General features: G+C 43.5%; 2 protein-coding genes across 2 annotated transcripts in view; both read left to right on the plus strand.

The window, feature by feature from the left end:
* The window catches only part of GUCY2C (guanylate cyclase 2C), a 72,414-nt gene extending 63,488 nt beyond the window's left edge, over positions 1-8,926 (plus strand). Inside the window, exons 24-29 of the mRNA XM_018048449.1 lie at positions 116-308; positions 1,924-2,098; positions 4,209-4,307; positions 5,294-5,388; positions 6,874-6,950; positions 8,259-8,926. Of these exons, the coding sequence (XP_017903938.1) occupies positions 116-308; positions 1,924-2,098; positions 4,209-4,307; positions 5,294-5,388; positions 6,874-6,950; positions 8,259-8,433 (814 nt within the window). The 3' untranslated portion in view covers positions 8,434-8,926. The remainder of the gene's footprint in view (positions 1-115; positions 309-1,923; positions 2,099-4,208; positions 4,308-5,293; positions 5,389-6,873; positions 6,951-8,258) is intronic.
* On the plus strand, positions 13,515-15,701 carry LOC108636049 (heterogeneous nuclear ribonucleoprotein H-like). Its single transcript, XM_018048450.1, has 2 exons — positions 13,515-14,894; positions 14,945-15,701. Exons 1-2 carry the CDS (start codon positions 13,605-13,607, stop codon positions 15,062-15,064), a joined length of 1,410 nt encoding a protein of 469 aa, XP_017903939.1. The 5' UTR covers positions 13,515-13,604; the 3' UTR covers positions 15,065-15,701.

An 18,199-nucleotide genomic window follows, 5' to 3' on the forward strand; every position in this document is an offset into this window, starting at 1 on the left:
GGAAATCCTCAGTTCTAGAATTCCTGGTGAACAGTTAGTACTGTCTCAAAGATTTCCGTAGAGGAAGAAGGAATTTACTGAAATTGAAGGCCCTGTTCTTTCCTTCCTCATCTAGGCTGGTGGTCAAGTCTCTGAAGGAGAAAGGCTTCGTGGAGCCTGAGCTCTACGAGGAAGTCACAGTCTACTTCAGTGACATTGTAGGGTTCACTACCATCTGCAAGTACAGTACCCCCATGGAAGTGGTGGACATGCTCAATGACATCTATAAGAACTTTGACCACATTCTGGACCACCACGACGTGTACAAGGTAACCGCTCCATCTAACAGGCTGAATGATGGTTTGGCCCCAGGTCAGCAGAGCCAGAATTGGCTGTTCTTGTTATTATAGTTTTCCTTTGCTACCCCTAGCACCTCTGCCTCGGGATGCTTCCAGGATTGTCACGGATCCCCAGATCCCCAGGTGCTCAAGTCCCTGGCGTAAAATAACATAGTATTTGCATACAACCTACATACCCATGTACTCTTAACTTAAATCATTTCTAGATTACTTTAATATCTAATACAATGTAAATGCTATGTAAAATAGTTGCTGGAGTTGTCGTAAATTCAAGTTTTACTTTTTGGAACTTTCTACAGTTTTGTTTAAATATTTTTGAATCATGATTCATTGAATCCACAGTGTGGAACCTATAGATTTTAGAGAGCTGACTTTACTCAGGTCTTTGCCTTTGTCATTTAAGAGTTAGTAAATTAGTGGTTGAGTCTGAGCTACAAGTGAAGTGGAAGAATAAGAGTGGTCAGAAGTTGAAATCCTCGCCCTGTGTAGATCAGAAGGTCTTACTAACAGGAGTTCCGGTTGAATAGTGATTATGCATTTTAGAGATATTCAGAAAGAAGAAATTAACTAACCAACACATATGAACCATGCATATGATTATGAAAATGAAATTAAAAGGGAAAATGTCAAAGAATAATGTTGATAGAAGTCTACTTCCTATTACAAGAAAAGTGTTTGGAAGCATCCGGTACAAGAATGTGTATTATGTCTTTAGTGAACTGAAAATGAAAGTCACTCAGTCGTATCCACTGTTTGCCACCCTGTGGACTATAGTCTCCCAGGCTCCTCTGTCCATGGGACTCTCCAGGCAAGAATACTGGAGTGGCTTGCCATGCCCTTCTCCAGGAAATCTTCCCAACCCAGGGGTCGAACCCAAGTCTTCTGCCTTGCAGGCAGATTTTTTACCACCTGAGCCACCAGGGAAGCCCTTTTATGTCTTAGAGGAACCTACAATTATCTTTTTATCAAATAGTTTTTGAAAAGTAGAGCGCTAAACATGACTTTTCTGGTAATTAGAGATGGTTTCCTAAAATTACATAAAGCCATTCAGATTGTTTCAACACTATGGAACTGTCACCACATCTACATGACTTGCATTATTATAAAGTACTTCATTCAATTAAAATCTTTTATAGTTGTTTTATCAACTTTTTCAGTAGGCCATGGCTTTCTAGGTGGCGAAGTGGTAAAGAATCTGCCCGCCAATGCAGGAGACGCAGTGATGCGGGTTTGATCCCTGGGTCGCGAAGATCCTCTAGAAAAGGAAGTGACAACCTGCTCCAGTATTCTTGCTTGGAAAATTTCATGGAAAATTTCAACCACACAGCCTGGCAGGCTACAGTCCATAGGGCCACAGAGAGTTGGACATGGCTGAGCATGCACACACCGCATCCTAACTAAGCTATAAAAGCCCTGAAGAAATTAGCATAATACTAGTCTTGAACTAGTCCCAGAATAAGTGTACAGGGCTATGCTCATATGAGTTCTCGAACATTTCTGCATTTGATGTGCAATAAACTGCTTATCTTTACTTTCTGGTGCCTTTAGAAGGGACCGATTCACTGATGAGAAACTGCTTCCGCAGGTGGAAACCATTGGTGATGCCTACATGGTGGCCAGCGGTTTGCCTAAGAGAAATGGCAACCGGCATGCAATAGACATTGCCAAGATGGCCTTGGACCTCCTCAGCTTCGTGGGGACCTTTGAGCTGGAGCATCTTCCTGGCCTCCCAATATGGATTCGCATTGGAATTCACTCCGGTAGGCAGCTGAGCACTGTAGTAGTCGGGAGCCGTGTGTACACCAGAGGTCTGCACACCAACTAAATTAGAAAGGTTGAAGGATCCTCAGAGGAGATCAGTTTTCACATGAGGCTTACTCTTGAATCTGCCTGCCAAATACGAGGTCCAGTTACATATCCTGACATAATTAGGCCTATAATAAGTGTCTGGAGAGTTCTAGGAAACAGCAGTCACGACAGCACTCATGGAATGATAAACACCAACCACCAACTAAAGTAACAAGCTCCAGACCTCCTGTTTAAGTCACCCTATTCCCTGGTGGCTCAGATGGTAAAGAATCCGCCTGCAATGCAGTGCAGTGCTTCCATCCCTGAGTTGGGAAGATCCCCTGGAGGAGAGCATGGCAACCCACTCCAGTATGCTTGCCTGGAGAATCCCCATGGAGAGAGGAGCCTGGCAGGCTACACTCTATGTGGTAGCAAAGAGTTGGACACGAATGACCGACTAAGCACAGCACAGCACGTTTACTATTTATCTCTTCCCCATTCCCTCCCTCTCCCCATCTCTGACTTCTGTAAATTTTTTTTTCAGTAAAATATTACAGTATCTTAAGTGGATTTTATTATCTTTCTGATGTGATTGAGAAGTTTTAGAGACCTTTTTTTTAAAATTGGAGTATAGCTGATTTATGATACTGTGTTAGTTTCTGGTGTACAGCAAAGTGATTTGGTTATACGTATATATAATATAGCTTGCATCTGCTAATCTCAAACTCCCGATCCATCCCTCCCCTACCCCTTGATAACCACAAGTCTTTTCTCTATGTCTGTGAATCTGTTTCATAGATAAGTTTATCTGTCGTATTCTGGCTTCCTCAGAGATCTAATCAAGTAGCTGCTGCTGCTACTGTTTGTTTCTGTTTTGTATTTTGGCATTGAGTCTAACAGGGAAGGTTCAGTACTTAGTATTTTTTTTTCAAGTGTACATAAGCAATGCACAACTTAATGTTCTGTTTTTTCCAGTGTCTGTAAACACAGTGTTCAAAGGACAGATCTATAAAGAAACTCATATAGATCAAAACCTGATAAACAAACCAGAAAATCAATAGTTGCCTCTATCCAAAACCTGGTTTTGTAGTTTCTGAGTTAATCTTTAACTTCTACAAATTTTAACTCCTTGCATTCAGTCTTTCCACACACATACTTGCTTGAGCAGCCCTCCTTGCCTATCTGATATGCCCCTGTGCATCATCTGGCCTTGACTTTTGTTCTGCCTTTTGGGGTATCCTTGTGTTGTAGGCTCCCCCTTCCTGCTGCATTCACGTGGTACATGAACAGTGCAGGGAAGAAGATTCCAAGTCCTTGTCATCTGGGTCTTCCATCATCAGGCCACCAATCCCTAAAATGCTGTGCTGTGCCATGCTTAGTCACTCAGTCATGTGGGACTCTTTGCAACCTCATGGACTGCAGTTTGCCAGAGTCCTCTGTCCATGGGGATTCTCCAGGCAAGAATACTGGAGGGGTTGCCATACCTTCCTCCAGGGGATCGTCCCAACCCAGGGTTGAACCCAGGTCTCCCACATTGCAGGCAGATTCTTTACTGTCTGAGCCACCAGGGAAGCCCGAGAATACTGGAGAAGGTAGCCTATCCCTTCTTCAGGGGTTCTTCTCGACCCAGAAATCGAACTGGGGGTCTCCTGCATTGCAGGCAGATTCTTTATCAGCTGAGCTACCAAGGAAGCCCAAAAATAAAACAGACAGGCCACTGAGCCTCCAAGTGCACTGTGCCCACCAGTGATTCAGAGCTCTGGGCTGTGAGCCTTCCGTGTAATATACTAAGGAGCATTTTCCACCTTTGCGTGCTGATCTCAAAATGTCTTCTTGTTTCTCAAAAATGTGCTTTTCTTTGCTAGAGCAAAACACTTCCTGAAAGCGTGATTTGGATAATGATGCTATCCCCTAACCAGTGCATTCATTTGGAACCAAGGTCACAGCTCATATTTACCCCTTAAACCACTTCTCCCATCTAATGAGGCATTGAGCGTTGTGATCTTGAGAAGAGGCTCACCCACCTGAACACCACTCTGTGACTTCCGTGGCCTCCACCTTCTTGCCTTCTGTCCCTCACAGGTCCCTGTGCCGCTGGAGTTGTGGGGATCAAGATGCCTCGTTATTGCCTGTTCGGAGATACAGTCAACACAGCCTCTCGGATGGAATCCACTGGCCTCCGTAAGAAAGGAGAGGACTTTTCTTAGAGGACAAAGATTCTGCCCCAACCAAGGGGAACTGTAGGATGAAAATGCATAATACGGCCAGTGAGGTGAAGAATGACTCTTCACAGTGACTGACTGTGAGCCTGGGTCAGTCCAGTCCTTGCTACATATTGCCGCTTACTGATCATAATTTTTTTCTTCCTTTATGGCTCAGTTTGACTGTTCTTATTAGTCTGGGTTCATTTGCAGTGCATTCAGGCACGCTGTACCTGGAATACTCTTGAACGTGAACATGAAGTCGCTCAGTCGTGTCTGACTCTTTGCGACCCCATGGACTGTAGCCTACCAGGCTCCTCTGTCCATGGGATTTTCCAGGCAATAGTACTGGAGTGGATTGCCAATTCCTTCTCCAGGGGATCTTCCCAACCCAGGAATCAAACCTGGGTCTCCTGCATTGTAGACAGATGCTTTACTGTCTGAGCCACCCGGGAAGTCCTTAGATCCACGTAATACTCTTAGATCCATGTAAAAGAGAAAGTGTTAGCTGTTTAGTCATGTCCGACTCTTTGCAACCCCACAGACTATAGCCCACCAGGCTCCTCAGTCCATGGAATTCTCCAGGCAAGAATACTGGAGTGGGTTGCCATTTACGTGGAGACCCCAAACCAAATTTCAGCTTTTTAGCTCAGCACCACAAAGTAAAATCCAAACCCAGGCCCAGGGGCTCCAATCTCTGAGCTGTAATGAGAAGCTCCGGGGCTTAATCTAGAGAGCCTCCTCACTCAGGACCCTGAAAACCAGCACCAGACCCTCTCCCCGTGTCTGATAATAGTTCTCATCTCACTGATGCTATTCTAAAGTGTTTTTTTGTTTGTTTAATGATAATATCTAAGCCGTCAAGAGCACTCATAGTAAATATTCTGGCTCAAGGGGAAACAAACGGGGCCCTATGATAGCATTCAAAATGGACGCGGTTTTCATTGATCTATTTTGCATTTCCAGCCTTGAGAATCCATGTCAGCGGCTCCACCATAGCCATCCTGAAGAGGACAGAGTGCCAGTTCCTCTATGAAGTAAGAGGAGAAACCTACTTAAAGGTAAGGAATCCATCGAGATATATACCTAATAGCGCCACCGGGTGGCTCTAGTGGTAAAGAACCTGCCTGCCAAGGCACGGGACATAAGACACGTGGGTTCAATTCCTGGGTTGGGAAGATCCCCTGGAGGAGAGCATGGCAACCCACTCCAGTATTCTTGCCTGGAGAATCCCATGGACAGAGGAGCTTGGTGGGCTACAGTTCACGGGATCACAAAGAGTCGGACATGACTTAACAATTAAACACGGACACCCCACCAGACCTGCTGAGTCCAACTCTCTTTGGGTATAGATCGGAGATCTGTATTTTAATCAAGTGACTGTGAGGCATAGAGAAGAGTGGGAATTGCTGTCCCGCACATTTAGAGCAACCGCCTTTCAGAGCCACCAGGTGGCCCACAGGCTGTCTGTTGAAGGTTGACCAGACTCACAACTGATCTGAAGGCAGTGAATGGCTCCGAACATCTGCCTCCACCAGCCGTAGCAGCATCGGCCCCTACACTGATGGCAACTTGGAAGAGCCTCCTTTAGGTAGTTGTGTCCGAACAACACTGGCTATTTTAATTCTCTGTAAACACATTCTCTGCAGTGTTCCCCCCAAAATAGAAGTGGTGTGTGGATTATTACAGTGCAAGTGGTTAGGCGTATGTGCTCAGTGGTGTCTGACTCTGCGACGCCATGACTGTAACCCGCCAGGTTCCTCTGTCCGTGGGATTTTTTAGGGAAGCGTACTGGAGTGGGTTGCCATTTCCTACTTCCGGGGATTGAACCCAAGTCTCTTGCATATCCTGCAATGGCAAGCAGATTCTTTACCATTGGCAACACTTGGGAAGTTCAAATATTACAGTCAGTCAAACACAGCCCCAAATCACTAGATTTTTTTTGAATGAGTGGTTTTTAAAAATATAACTATCCAGTCTGCTTTTCAAACACAACCTCCAGCCAAAAACAATTTCCTGTTGCTACCATTTATTTTAGAGCCTGCAGATGTACCCAGCAAATGTCAGTTAGTGCGTGTTTATCATGAGGCACGTGTGTTTGTAATTTACACACTTCAGGTGGGGAAACTGTGGCAAAAGTTTTGTGGCAAAAACGGCCAGAATAAAATGTGGACGACAGAAACCATTTGGATTCATTGGAGTAGCAGGACCATAGACGAATTTTCTTCCTTCTTCATTTAGAGTTTTTGTGCTGTTGCTAAGGTGATATTTGGAAATGTCTTTTGGGGAATAAAAGAAAATTCTAGTTTGAAAAAAAAAAAAAAATGCCTGGTGGATGAGAGATACTTTTTTAAAGGTGCTTAGAAATAAAGATTGGTCTGGAGATAACACAAATCATACCAGGAACAGGTGCTGTATTGAAATATAGGCTGTGATGACAAACTCAGAGGGGAAACGTCTCTTGGAAGCTGATGCTCGTCAGAACGGTGGGTTACAGCCGACTGCCTTGTTGGCCTCCATGGTCCACACCTTTCTTGTCTTTCTAGGGCAGAGGAACTGAGACCACCTACTGGCTGACCGGGGTGAAGGACCAGGAGTACAACCTGCCGACCCCTCCAACTGCGTAAGCTGCTGGCTGGGTGGGGAGGAGCCGGGAAGTCGAGGTCTTGGCTTTGTATCTTGTACTGTGTGCAGGCAGTTGAACTGTTGGCGAGTGCTTTGCCAGTGGCAATGAGGCATTGAATCCAAGATGAGAGTTGACACACATTGAAAAGGCTTGGAAACCCCCCTTCTCTGGCTGCTGGAGTGTTTCAGGCTCGCTCAGGAGACCAAAGGACAGTTTAGGGCTCACCCCCTGCACATGTGGTCAAGAGTAGAGCACACTAGGGACAGGAGACCAGTGCATTTCCACCCCTGCGTACAGCTCTCTGCTGAGTCACCTGATGGAACAGGAACTCCCCAGCTTCAGGACTGTGGTTTGGGGTCTTCACATGGAGTGTGTGTTCTCCCTGAGATGAGGAAAACAGGCTGCAGGTCTAATTAACCGGTTTCAGTTTCCCTAAAGGTGACTCAAATGGTCTTCCAGTTGCATTTGGGCCACTGCAGTGAGTCACGTGGCTATTGGAACAGCTTTTGCTGTGGTAGAGAAGCCCTGTCGTGCAGACGCCTGGATGCGGGACCCAGACAGATGGCAACACCATAGAGATGCCAAAACAGTGCAGAGCATCCGTATGGCATGGGGGAACCTGGCCCCTTGCTAAGAGCAACCCAGGTGCTCTTAATCTCTTAAAACCCTCCACTCATTCAGAGCCCTCCCCAGAAAAGACCCACATTCCTAGGAAAGTGTGGGACCAACACGTTCTTAGAGTTTTGTGGTGACTGGTGGCTCAGACGGTAAAGAATCTGCCTGCAATGCAGGAGACCCAGGTTTGATCCCTGGGTCGGAAAAGCTCCCTGGAGAAGGGAATGGCAATCCACTCCAGTATTCTTGCCTGGAGAATTCCAGGGACAGAGGACCCTGGCAGGCTATAGTCCATGGGGTTGCAAAGAGTCGGACACGACAAGCTACGTAGCACACACACTAGGGCTTAGCACCCTCTTGGCTTCTCTTCCTCTAGCTCCAGTGGTATGTGTAAACCTAACCTCACCTCTGAATTCCACATTGTGTTATCTTACTTTGAAATCAAAATATAATTTCTTGCTTGAAATATATTCTGCTTTCCCTACAACTACACAGAGCAAGGGTGACAGTTCTTTAGGCTTATTGGTGGAAGCCAAGGGTCGTTCTGTGTTCTCTGGACTTCCCGCATGCAGCACAGAGTAGGCATTCAACAAGGAATCAGTGAATGAAACAGGCAGTTCTGGAGCTGAGGGCTAGTCTATTTGAATGGCTGAGAAGTTCCCTTTTCCCTCCATACTCTTGTCTCTCCAGGGAGAATCAACAGCGCTTGCAAGCTGAGTTCGCCGACATGATCGCCAGCTCTTTACAGAAAAGACAGGCCTTGGGGATAAGGAACCGAAAACCAACCCGGGTGGCCAGCTACAAGAAGGGCACCCTGGAATATTTGCAGCTGAACACGACAGACAATGAGAGCACCCATTTTTAAACCTTGGTAAGAGCTAAGGACTCAGGAAAAACCAAGTCCAGCCACATCTGGGGCAGTGACCACAAGTGTCCTGAAGCTTCCGCTTCTCTGAGACCTCAGTAAAGCAGAAGAAGACTTAGATGCAGTCTCCAGTAGCCTCGGCTTCCCTGTCTGGGACGTAGGCTTGCTTCCGTGAATCACGTACACTCTCAGTGCAATAATTACCTTCTCCTCTGCAGCCTGATCTCAATAGCTGCCCCAGGGAACTTCAACCTGGGAAAGAGAAATGAATATGTACTATCTCAAAGTTGGAGAGATTTTGTTCTTATTTCACCTGTTTCAGCTTTGTTTTGTTTACTGGCTCTTTTTCTTTCTGTATTCATGATAACATTTTTTTTAAATTGTCCCAATGATATTTTCAGTATTTTATCTCCATTAAATTATATTTAACTCCTAATTTTGGCAGACAGTATGCTGTATATGAGGCAGGAATAAAAGTTAATCATTTCCTGGATCTGTGGATGTGTTTCTCTCTGTTGCACCCATTTCCCTGGAATGCACCAGCCATTGCCTTGTGCTAGTTGAAAAACTGACTTAATACCCCTGCACTGAAGAAGGGCAAAGCTAGCATCGTTGCTCAGAGGTCCAAACCTTGATGTTCAGCATCCCCTGTGTGCATGGGGGGATTTTGTGTCTAGTTTTCTACCATAGGGGCTGTTCAGGTGCTAAATTCACATCCTGTCTATCTGTAAAGATACCTTACTCCAGACTCTGCAAATATCCCCCCTCACATCCAGCAGTCATCTCCTTCCCCTTTTAATGGCAGCCAAGCATGATTCATTCGCTTGAAATCTCCGGAAAAGGACAGAGCCAGGTTGAGTAGACTAATATCAGCACAGGCAAGAATGGGCATGTAACACCCCGGCATTGACCTTCGCAACTAAAACAACTGCTCCAACCACAGTATGCCTCCCCAGGCCTCTGCCACGAAAACCACTCTAGAGGTTAAGAAATAGGTTACATCTCCTCCATCACCTAGAAAAGCAGACCATCAAGCAATAATAAATGATCTTCTGGTGTACAGGCTGAGCGCTTAATGTGCAGCAAGAGTCCTTTCTTGGTGCTGGAGCTTTAGGATCTGTTTGTGCCTCTGTGTCCAGCACAAGGAGACTTGACACTCAGGGATGAGGTTGTGATGTGGATGTTGTTGGTCATTCATTCAGGAAACACATTTGAGCTTCTCTTCTTATTCCAGGAGCTGGGCTTAGTGTACATGGTATAGATACGGTCCCTACTAAGCCTTGAATCTTACAGGAGAGAGAGAAATGTAAAGAGATAAATGGGTGTGAAGACCAAACATCTACCTTAACAAGCAGGCAAACTTAGCAACTCTAACACCGACCAGAAAATCGGTCTTTTAAGGCTCATGAAATGAAGTGAAAGCCGCTCAGTCGTGTCAGACTCTTTGCGACCCCATGGACTATACAGTCCAAGGAATTCTCCAGGCCAGAATCCTGGAGTGGGTAGCTGTTCCCTTCTCCAGGGAATCTTCCCAACCCAGGGGTCAAACCCAGGTCTCCTGCATTCCAGGTGGATTCTTTACCAGCTGAGCCACCAGGGAACAGCATTGATGAAAAGCTTCTCTGCTGAAGGTGCCAATGTTTGTGTTCTTTTATAGACTCTACATGCTTGTGAAATATTTCTTGACCTTTAAACAGATGTGGCTTGTCCACTTAACAATGTGAATATGTCATATCAGTGACAACAGTGACTAAGGACAGTACCAGGCAAATTCTTTCTCTGCTCTTTCCTAGCTATAAATTAATTAATGTCTCCAAGCCTCTAATGTTTCATTAATAAATCAGCCTTCATAATATCCACCTCAAGGAGTTGTTACAATGATTTCTTTAGTTGAAGTGTAGTTGATTTACAATGTGGTGTTAGTTTCAGGTATACAGCAAAGTGATTATGTATCATGTATATATATGTATTCTTTTTCAGATCTTTGCCATTATAGGTTACTACAAGATATTGAATATGGTTCCCTGTGCCATAGATCCTTGTCATTTATCTATTTTGTATATAGTAGTATACATCGGTTTATCTCAAACTACTTATTTATTCTTCTCCCCTACTAGCCAGTTGACAGACAGTTTCTGTGAAGGACCAGAGAGTAAACAGTTGACATTGTGCAGGCTGCCCTATCTCCACTGCAGCTACTCATCTCTGCTGTCGTATCAGGAAAGCATCCATAGTCAATGGCAGTGGGTAGAATGTGTTCCAGTCAAAGTTTATTTTTATTTGTGGCTATTGTTTGCTTCCCTGGTGACTCAGATAGTAAAGAACCCGCCTGCAGTGCAGCAGACCTGGTGTCAATCCCTTGGTTGGGAAGATCCCCTGGAGGAGGGTATGGTAACCTGCTCCAGTATTCCTGCCTGGAGAATCACCATGGACAGAGGAGCCTGGCAGGCTACAGTCCATGGGGTTGCAAAGAATCAGACATGACTGAGTGACTAAGCACATGTTTTGTTTTTTTTTTTTTGCTTACCCCTGTTCTAGCAAATAAGAATTTTTTTTAATTTAATGAATTTTTTAAAACATAACTAAAATACCCTTATCATATCCAATGAAATGAATGATAATTCCTTAATATTAACTAATAATAGCTTAAATTTATTAAATGATTTCCCTGATTGTTTCAAAAAAATTTTTTTAATTAGTTTGTTCGAAGCTGGATCCAAAAGGGTCCACATTTGCATGTGCTTGAAATGTCCCCCTAGTCTCTTAACCTATACTGCTTCACCCATACACACTTTTTTCCTATGACATTGATTTGTTGGAATTGATTCATTTTTCCTACATAATTCCTCAATGAATTTAGCTGATTGATTACACATGGTTTTATTTAATTTGTTGTAGTTTCCATATTTCTTGGAATTTGGTAGTTAGATCCAGAAGATAATTAGAGGCAGGTTTTATACTTTCCCAAGATAATTTATGTAGCCAGTCTGCTAAAGGAGAATTTAGATGTGGAGAATAATACACTGAGACCCAGCTCCAATGATCAATACTGATCTGATTATAATCAGACTAGATTATAATGCCACATTTGGTGCAAGTTTTAATCGCCCACTCCCACCTCATGCCCCCAAAATGACAGAAAAATTTTATATGAAGAATTGGGAAACAGGAAAGAATATCCTTAGTGAAATAGAAATTACGAGTCAGGTATGAAAGAAAACAAATGGGATCCGACTAAACAAGGGAAGAGTAGCCCAAAGCAGTTGTAAAAGAGGACTGCTGGATGCTGGAAAAGGGTAGAATGGGTCCTGGGGGAGCTCCAAGCTCAGAAGGAGCAGACAGACTGGGAAGAGAGGGTCTTAGAGCTAACCAGCACTAGGGTGGGGGCTGCCATTGCCACGAGCACGCACACACTTAGGGGAACGGAGCCAGCGTGGTCCCTGCCTCTGCCTCTGACGGAGACTGAGGCAGCCACTGTCAGCATGCGCGTCCCTGCCCACACCTGGGAGGAGTGCAGTTAGCTCCGGGGTGGAGACCACCACAACTAATGAGAGCAAAACCAGCTGAGTAGTGTGGCAACAGCCCCTCTGACCCCGATCCAGCCTCTAACCACGTCACGTATACCAGGGAAAAGGTGAAACCAGCACTAAAGTGAAGCACCAAGCAAGCCCTCAGGCCCTGGCTGCGATGCACATCGAGGGAGAAACCACCATCATGACCATCACGTATCAGGGAGAAACAACTCCCTCAGGCCTCCTGCCACAGCCTCTTGGGCCCCATCTCCACCTCTGTCAGGGTAACAGCCATTGATCATAAGAGAAGCTCCAGTTTGTCCCTGGCTCTGGCTTAAGTGGCTCCAGCTCTGGCCTCACCTCCCACCGAGGTGGGGGCTGCCAGCACACCCAAGGGAAAACATGCTCACTTCAGATCCAGCTCTCCCACCAGAACCACGGGGCACCGCAGACTGCTCAGGATGCTTTACACAAAGACAGGCCTTCAAGACCATAAAAGGTAACTGTTTCACCTAATTTCATGGGGCAGAGAAAGTTAAACAAATTGAGAAGACAGAGGAATTTGTTTAACATGAAAGAACAAGGAAAAAAAAAAACCCAAATGAAGCAGAGATAAATAAGTTGCTAGATAAAGAGTTTAAAGCATCAGTAATAAGAATGCTAACTGAAACCTGGGGAAAGAATAGATAAATAGAGTGACGTTTTTGACAAGGAACTGAAAAATATAAAAAGGAACCAGTCATTGCTGAAGATTACAATAGCTAAAATGAAAAATACACCGGAAGGAATTAACAGCAGATTAGTTGATACAGAAGAACACATAAGTGACCTAGAAGATTGAATAATGGAAATCATCCACTCAGAATACAAAAAGAAAAACAAATTTAAAAAGAGGATAGATAAGAATAGCCTCAGTACTTCTAGGACAACATCAATCTTACTAACATTAGCAATATAGGGGCCCCAGAAGGAGAGACGAGTGAGCAAGAGATAGAAGGTGTACTTAATAAAATTGTGGCTGAAAACTCTCTCTGAACCTGAGGAAGGACATAGATTTCCAGGTACAGGAAAAAGAGTCACCAAGCAAAATGAGCCCAAAGAGACCCTACAGAGACATCTCTTAATTAAAATGACAAAAGTTAAAGAGAATTTTAAAGGTAGCAAGAGAAAGAGTCACGTGTAAGGTAGCCCCATGAGGCTAACAATTGATTTTTCTGCAGAGACTTCACAGGCCAGAAGGGAGTGGCATAACATAGTTAAAGTTTTAAAAGAGAAAATGTACAACTTGAGGTTATCATTCAGAATTGAAGGAGAAGGAATTTCTCTGAAAAGCAAAAACTGAAAGAGTTCATTAGTACTAAACCAACCTCACAAGAAGCATTAAAGGGTCTTCTTTAAGTGAAAAAGGAAAAAGCTACAATAAGAAATAAGAAATTATGGAAAAGGAAAAATGCACTGGTAAAGGCAAGTATATAATAGAGTCTGTGGATCAACCACTTAAATAAGCTAGTATGAAGGTTAAAAAAATTTTTTATCAACTATAGCTACAAGAAATAAGGGGTAGATTTTCGTCTCAGCCGCGCCGAAGTTGTGTTTGCAGGTCTGACTGCGGTCCCCCGTCTTGCAGTCTGATTCGACGCCAGCACCCACTAGGAGACCATGATGTTGGGCACCGAAGGCGGTGAGGGGTTCGTGGTGAAGGTCCGGGGCTTGCCTTGGTCTTGCTCTGCAGACGAAGTGCAGCGGTTTTTCTCTGACTGCAAAATTCAAAATGGGGCTCAAGGTATTCGTTTCATCTACACCAGAGAAGGCAGACCGAGTGGAGAGGCTTTTGTTGAACTTGAATCAGAAGATGAAGTCAAATTGGCCCTGAAAAAAGACAGAGAAACTATGGGACACAGATATGTTGAAGTATTCAAGTCAAACAACGTTGAAATGGATTGGGTGTTGAAGCATACTGGTCCAAATAGTCCTGACACGGCCAATGATGGCTTTGTACGGCTTAGAGGACTCCCCTTTGGATGTAGCAAGGAAGAAATTGTTCAGTTCTTCTCAGGGTTGGAAATCGTGCCAAATGGGATAACATTGCCGGTGGACTTCCAGGGGAGGAGTACGGGGGAGGCCTTCGTGCAGTTTGCTTCACAGGAAATAGCTGAAAAGGCTCTAAAGAAACACAAGGAAAGAATAGGGCACAGGTATATCGAAATCTTTAAGAGCAGTCGAGCTGAAGTTAGAACTCACTATGATCCACCACGAAAACTTATGGCCATGCAGCGACCAGGTCCCTATGACAGACCTGGGGCTGGCAGAGGGTATAACAGCATTGGAAGAGGAGCGGGCTTTGAAAGGATGAGGCGTGGTGCTTATGGTGGAGGTTATGGAGGCTATGATGATTATAATGGCTATAATGATGGCTATGGATTTGGGTCAGATAGATTCGGAAGAGACCTCAATTACTGTTTTTCAGGAATGTCTGATCACAGATACGGGGATGGTGGCTCTACTTTCCAGAGCACAACAGGACACTGTGTACACATGCGGGGATTGCCTTACAGAGCCACTGAGAATGGCATTTATAATTTTTTTTCACCACTCAACCCTGTGAGAGTGCATATTGAAATTGGTCCTGATGGCAGAGTAACTGGTGAAGCAGATGTCGAATTTGCAACTCACGAAGATGCTGTGGCAGCTATGTCGAAAGACAAAGCAAATATGCAACACAGATATGTAGAACTCTTCTTGAATTCTACAGCAGGAGCAAGCGGTGAACACAGATATGTAGAACTCTACTTGAATTCTACAGCAGGAGCAAGCGGTGGTGCTTATGGTAGCCAAATGATGGGAGGCATGGGCTTGTCAAACCAGTCCAGTTACGGTGGCCCGGCTAGCCAGCAGCTGAGTGGTGGTTATGGAGGCGGCTATGGTGGCCAGAGCAGCATGAGTGGATACGACCAAGTTTTACAGGAAAACTCCAGTGATTTTCAATCACACATTGCATAGGCAGCCAAGGAGCAGTGAGCAGCAGCTACTACAGTAGTGGAAGCCGAGCATCTGTGGGAGTGAACGGAATGGGAGGGATATCTAGCATGTCCAGTATGAGTGGTGGATGGGGAGTGTAACTGGCCCTGGTCACTGACTCTTGGTCAACATTTTTTAAAAGAAAAACTTAAGTTTTAACAGTTTTGCAATACAAGCTTGTGATTTATGCTTACTCTAAGTGGAAATCAGGATTGTTTTAAAGACTTAAGGTTCAGTATTTTTGAACACACATTCATCTAGGATGTAACAACTAGGTTGAGTAAACTATTACTGTTAAATAATTTTCAGCTTTTCTCAAGTTAGTTCTATTGTAGGATGTACTTAAGCAGTAAGTGTATTTAGGTTAAAGCAGTTGAATTATGTTAAATGTTGCTCTTACATCACATTACATTGAACACTGTCTGGATGCATGTTGAAAGACATGCTTTTTTTTTTTGTAAAACTCAATATAGGAGCTGTGTCTACAATTAAAAGTGAAACATTTGGCATGTTTGTTAATTCTAGTTTCATTTAATAACCTCTATGGCACATAAGTTTAAGCTTTTTTTTTAAGTTAATGGGGGAAATTTGACACGCAATACCAATACTTTAGGATTTTGGTCTTGGTGTTTGTATGAAATTCTGAGGCCTTGATTTAAATTTTTCATTGTATTGTGATTTTCCTTTTAGGTGTATTGCGCTAAGTGAAACTTGTCGAATAAATCTTCCTTTTAGAAACTGAAAAAAAAAAAAAAGAAATAAGGGGTAAACATAAAAATGTAAAATCCTAGAGGAGGAAATGGCAACACACTCCAGTATTCTTGCCAGGAAAATCCCATGAACAGGGAAGGCTTGGAGCACTGCAGTCCATGGGGTCACGGAGTGGGACATGACTTAGCGACCCAGCACACAAACATGAAAATGTGAAATATGGTACCAAAAACACATAACATGGGCAGAGGGAGTTAAAAATGTATCTCTATTAAAATGTGTTTGAGCTTAAATGCCTACCATTTTACAACTAGTAGATAGTTCACTGTATATGAACACCACAGAAACCACAAATTAAAAACCTATAATAGATACAGGAACACAAGCATAACACTGAAGACAATCAACAAACCACAAACGAAGAAACTAAAAGGAGAGGAAAACAGAGAACTAAAAAACAACGAGAAAACAGGCAGCAAGATGGCTAAGTACATTCCTATCAAAAATTATTTTAAATGTTAACAGACTATACGCTCTAATCAAAGGATATAAGGTGGCTAATTGGATTTTAAAAAAATGGACCCGTCTATATGCTGCCTACAGGAGACTCAGTTCAGAGCTGAAGATACATACAGACTGAAAGTGAGAGGATTAAAAAAATATATTCCATAAAAATGGAAATGAAAAGAAAGTTGGGGACAGATACTCATATCAAAGTGGACTTTGAAACAGGATAGATAGAAAGACATAAATGTACATGTCTTTATACTAACCCACGAGTAGGAATTAGAAGTCATGACACCCGAATAGCAATGAGCAGAACTAGTGTCCAGACCATGGCTTCTAAACACCATCGTCAAAAGGGCTGAGGGCTCTGCAGAAGTGATTGACTTTAGGACTAGGGAAGGGAAAATACAAAATAAATCTGGAGCATCTTGTGTTCACAGAAAGTAATGAAGTACACAAAAACAAGCAAAAAAAAAAAAAATATATATATATATATGTATGGGAACACGTCAAAATGACACAAAAGCCGACTAGAAAGAACTCTCAACGGTTTCAGCTGGAAGAAAATTACCAATAAATAATAAAATTATCCATGATTCCATAAAAAGGAGGTGTAATTAAATATATGAATAAATAGTGGAGGTGAGACAACACTTCCTTATAGAATAATCTAATTTAGAAATATGGGAAAAAATGAAGGAAAAAGAAAATGGCTATGGGAACACCAGACTAATAATTTTTCAGGCAATATCCACTCAGTTGAGTTCAGTCGCTCAGCTGTGTCCAACTCTTTGTGATCCCAGCATGCCAGGCCTTGCTGTCCATTACTAACTCCTGGAGTTAACCCAAACTCATGTCCATTGAGTCCATGATGCCATCTAACCATCTCATCCTCTGTCGTCCCCTTCTCCTCCTGCCTTCAATCTTTCCCAACAACAGGGTCTTTTCAAATAAGCAGCTCTTCACATCAGTTGGCCAAAATATTGGAGTTTCAGCTTCAACATCAGTCCTTCCAATGAACATCCAGGACTGATCTCCTTTATGATGGACTGGTTGGATCTTCTTGCAGTCCAAGGGACTCTCAAGAGACTTCTCCAACACCACAGTTCAAAAGCATCAATTCTTCAGTGCTCAGCTTTCTTTATAGTCCAACTCTCACATCCGTACGTGACTACTGGCAAAAGTATAGCCTTGACTAGGTGGGCCTTTGTTGACAAAGTAATGTCTCTGCTTTTGAATATGCTGTCTAGGTTGGTCATAACTTTCCTTCCAAGGAGTAAGCGTCTTTTAATTTCATGGCTGCAGTCACCATCTGCAGTGATTTTGGAGCCCCCAAAAATAAAATCTGACACTCTTTCCAGTGTTTCCCCATCTATTTGCCTTGAAGTGATGGGACCAGATGCCATGATCTTAGTTTTCTGAATGGTGAGCTTTAAGCCAACTTTTTCACTCTCCTCTCTCACTTTCTTCAACAGGCTCTTTAGTTCTTCTTCACTTTCTGCCATAAGGGTGGTGTCATCTGCATATCTGAGGTTATTGGTGTTTCTCCCAGCATCTTGATTCCAGCTTGTGCTTCTTCCATCCAGGATTTCTCATGATGTACTCTGCATAGAAGTTAAATAAGCAGGGTGACAATATACAGCCTTGATGAACTCCTTTTTTTATTTGGAACCAGTGTCTTGTTCCATGTCCAGTTCTAACTGTTACTTCCTGACCTGCATACAGGTTTCTCAAGAGGCAGGTCAGGTGGTCTGGTATTCCCATCTCTTGCAGAATTTTCCACAGTTTATTGTGGTCTACACAGTCAAAGGCTTTGGCATAGTCAACAGAGCAGAAATAGATGTTTTTTCTGGAACTCCCTTGCTTTCCCAATGATCCAGAGGATATTGACAATTTGATCTCTGGTTCCTCTGCCTTTTCTAAAACCAGCTTGACTATCTGGAAATTCATGGTTCACGTATTGGTAAATTCTGGCTTGGAGAATTTTGAGCATTACTTTACTAGCATGTGAGATGAGT

This window comes from Capra hircus, chromosome 5, assembly GCF_001704415.2.
Source record: "Capra hircus breed San Clemente chromosome 5, ASM170441v1, whole genome shotgun sequence".
NCBI lineage: Eukaryota > Metazoa > Chordata > Mammalia > Artiodactyla > Bovidae > Capra > Capra hircus.

Excerpts from the sequence above, each read along its gene's own strand:
- LOC108636049 (XM_018048450.1), top strand. The coding sequence starts at position 13,605 with ATGATGTTGGGCACCGAAGGCGGTGAGGGGTTCGTGGTGAAGGTCCGG. Across the intron at positions 14,895-14,944 it reads AGAGCAGCATGAGTGGATAC|GGCAGCCAAGGAGCAGTGAG; the intron begins GACCAAGTTTTA and ends ACACATTGCATA.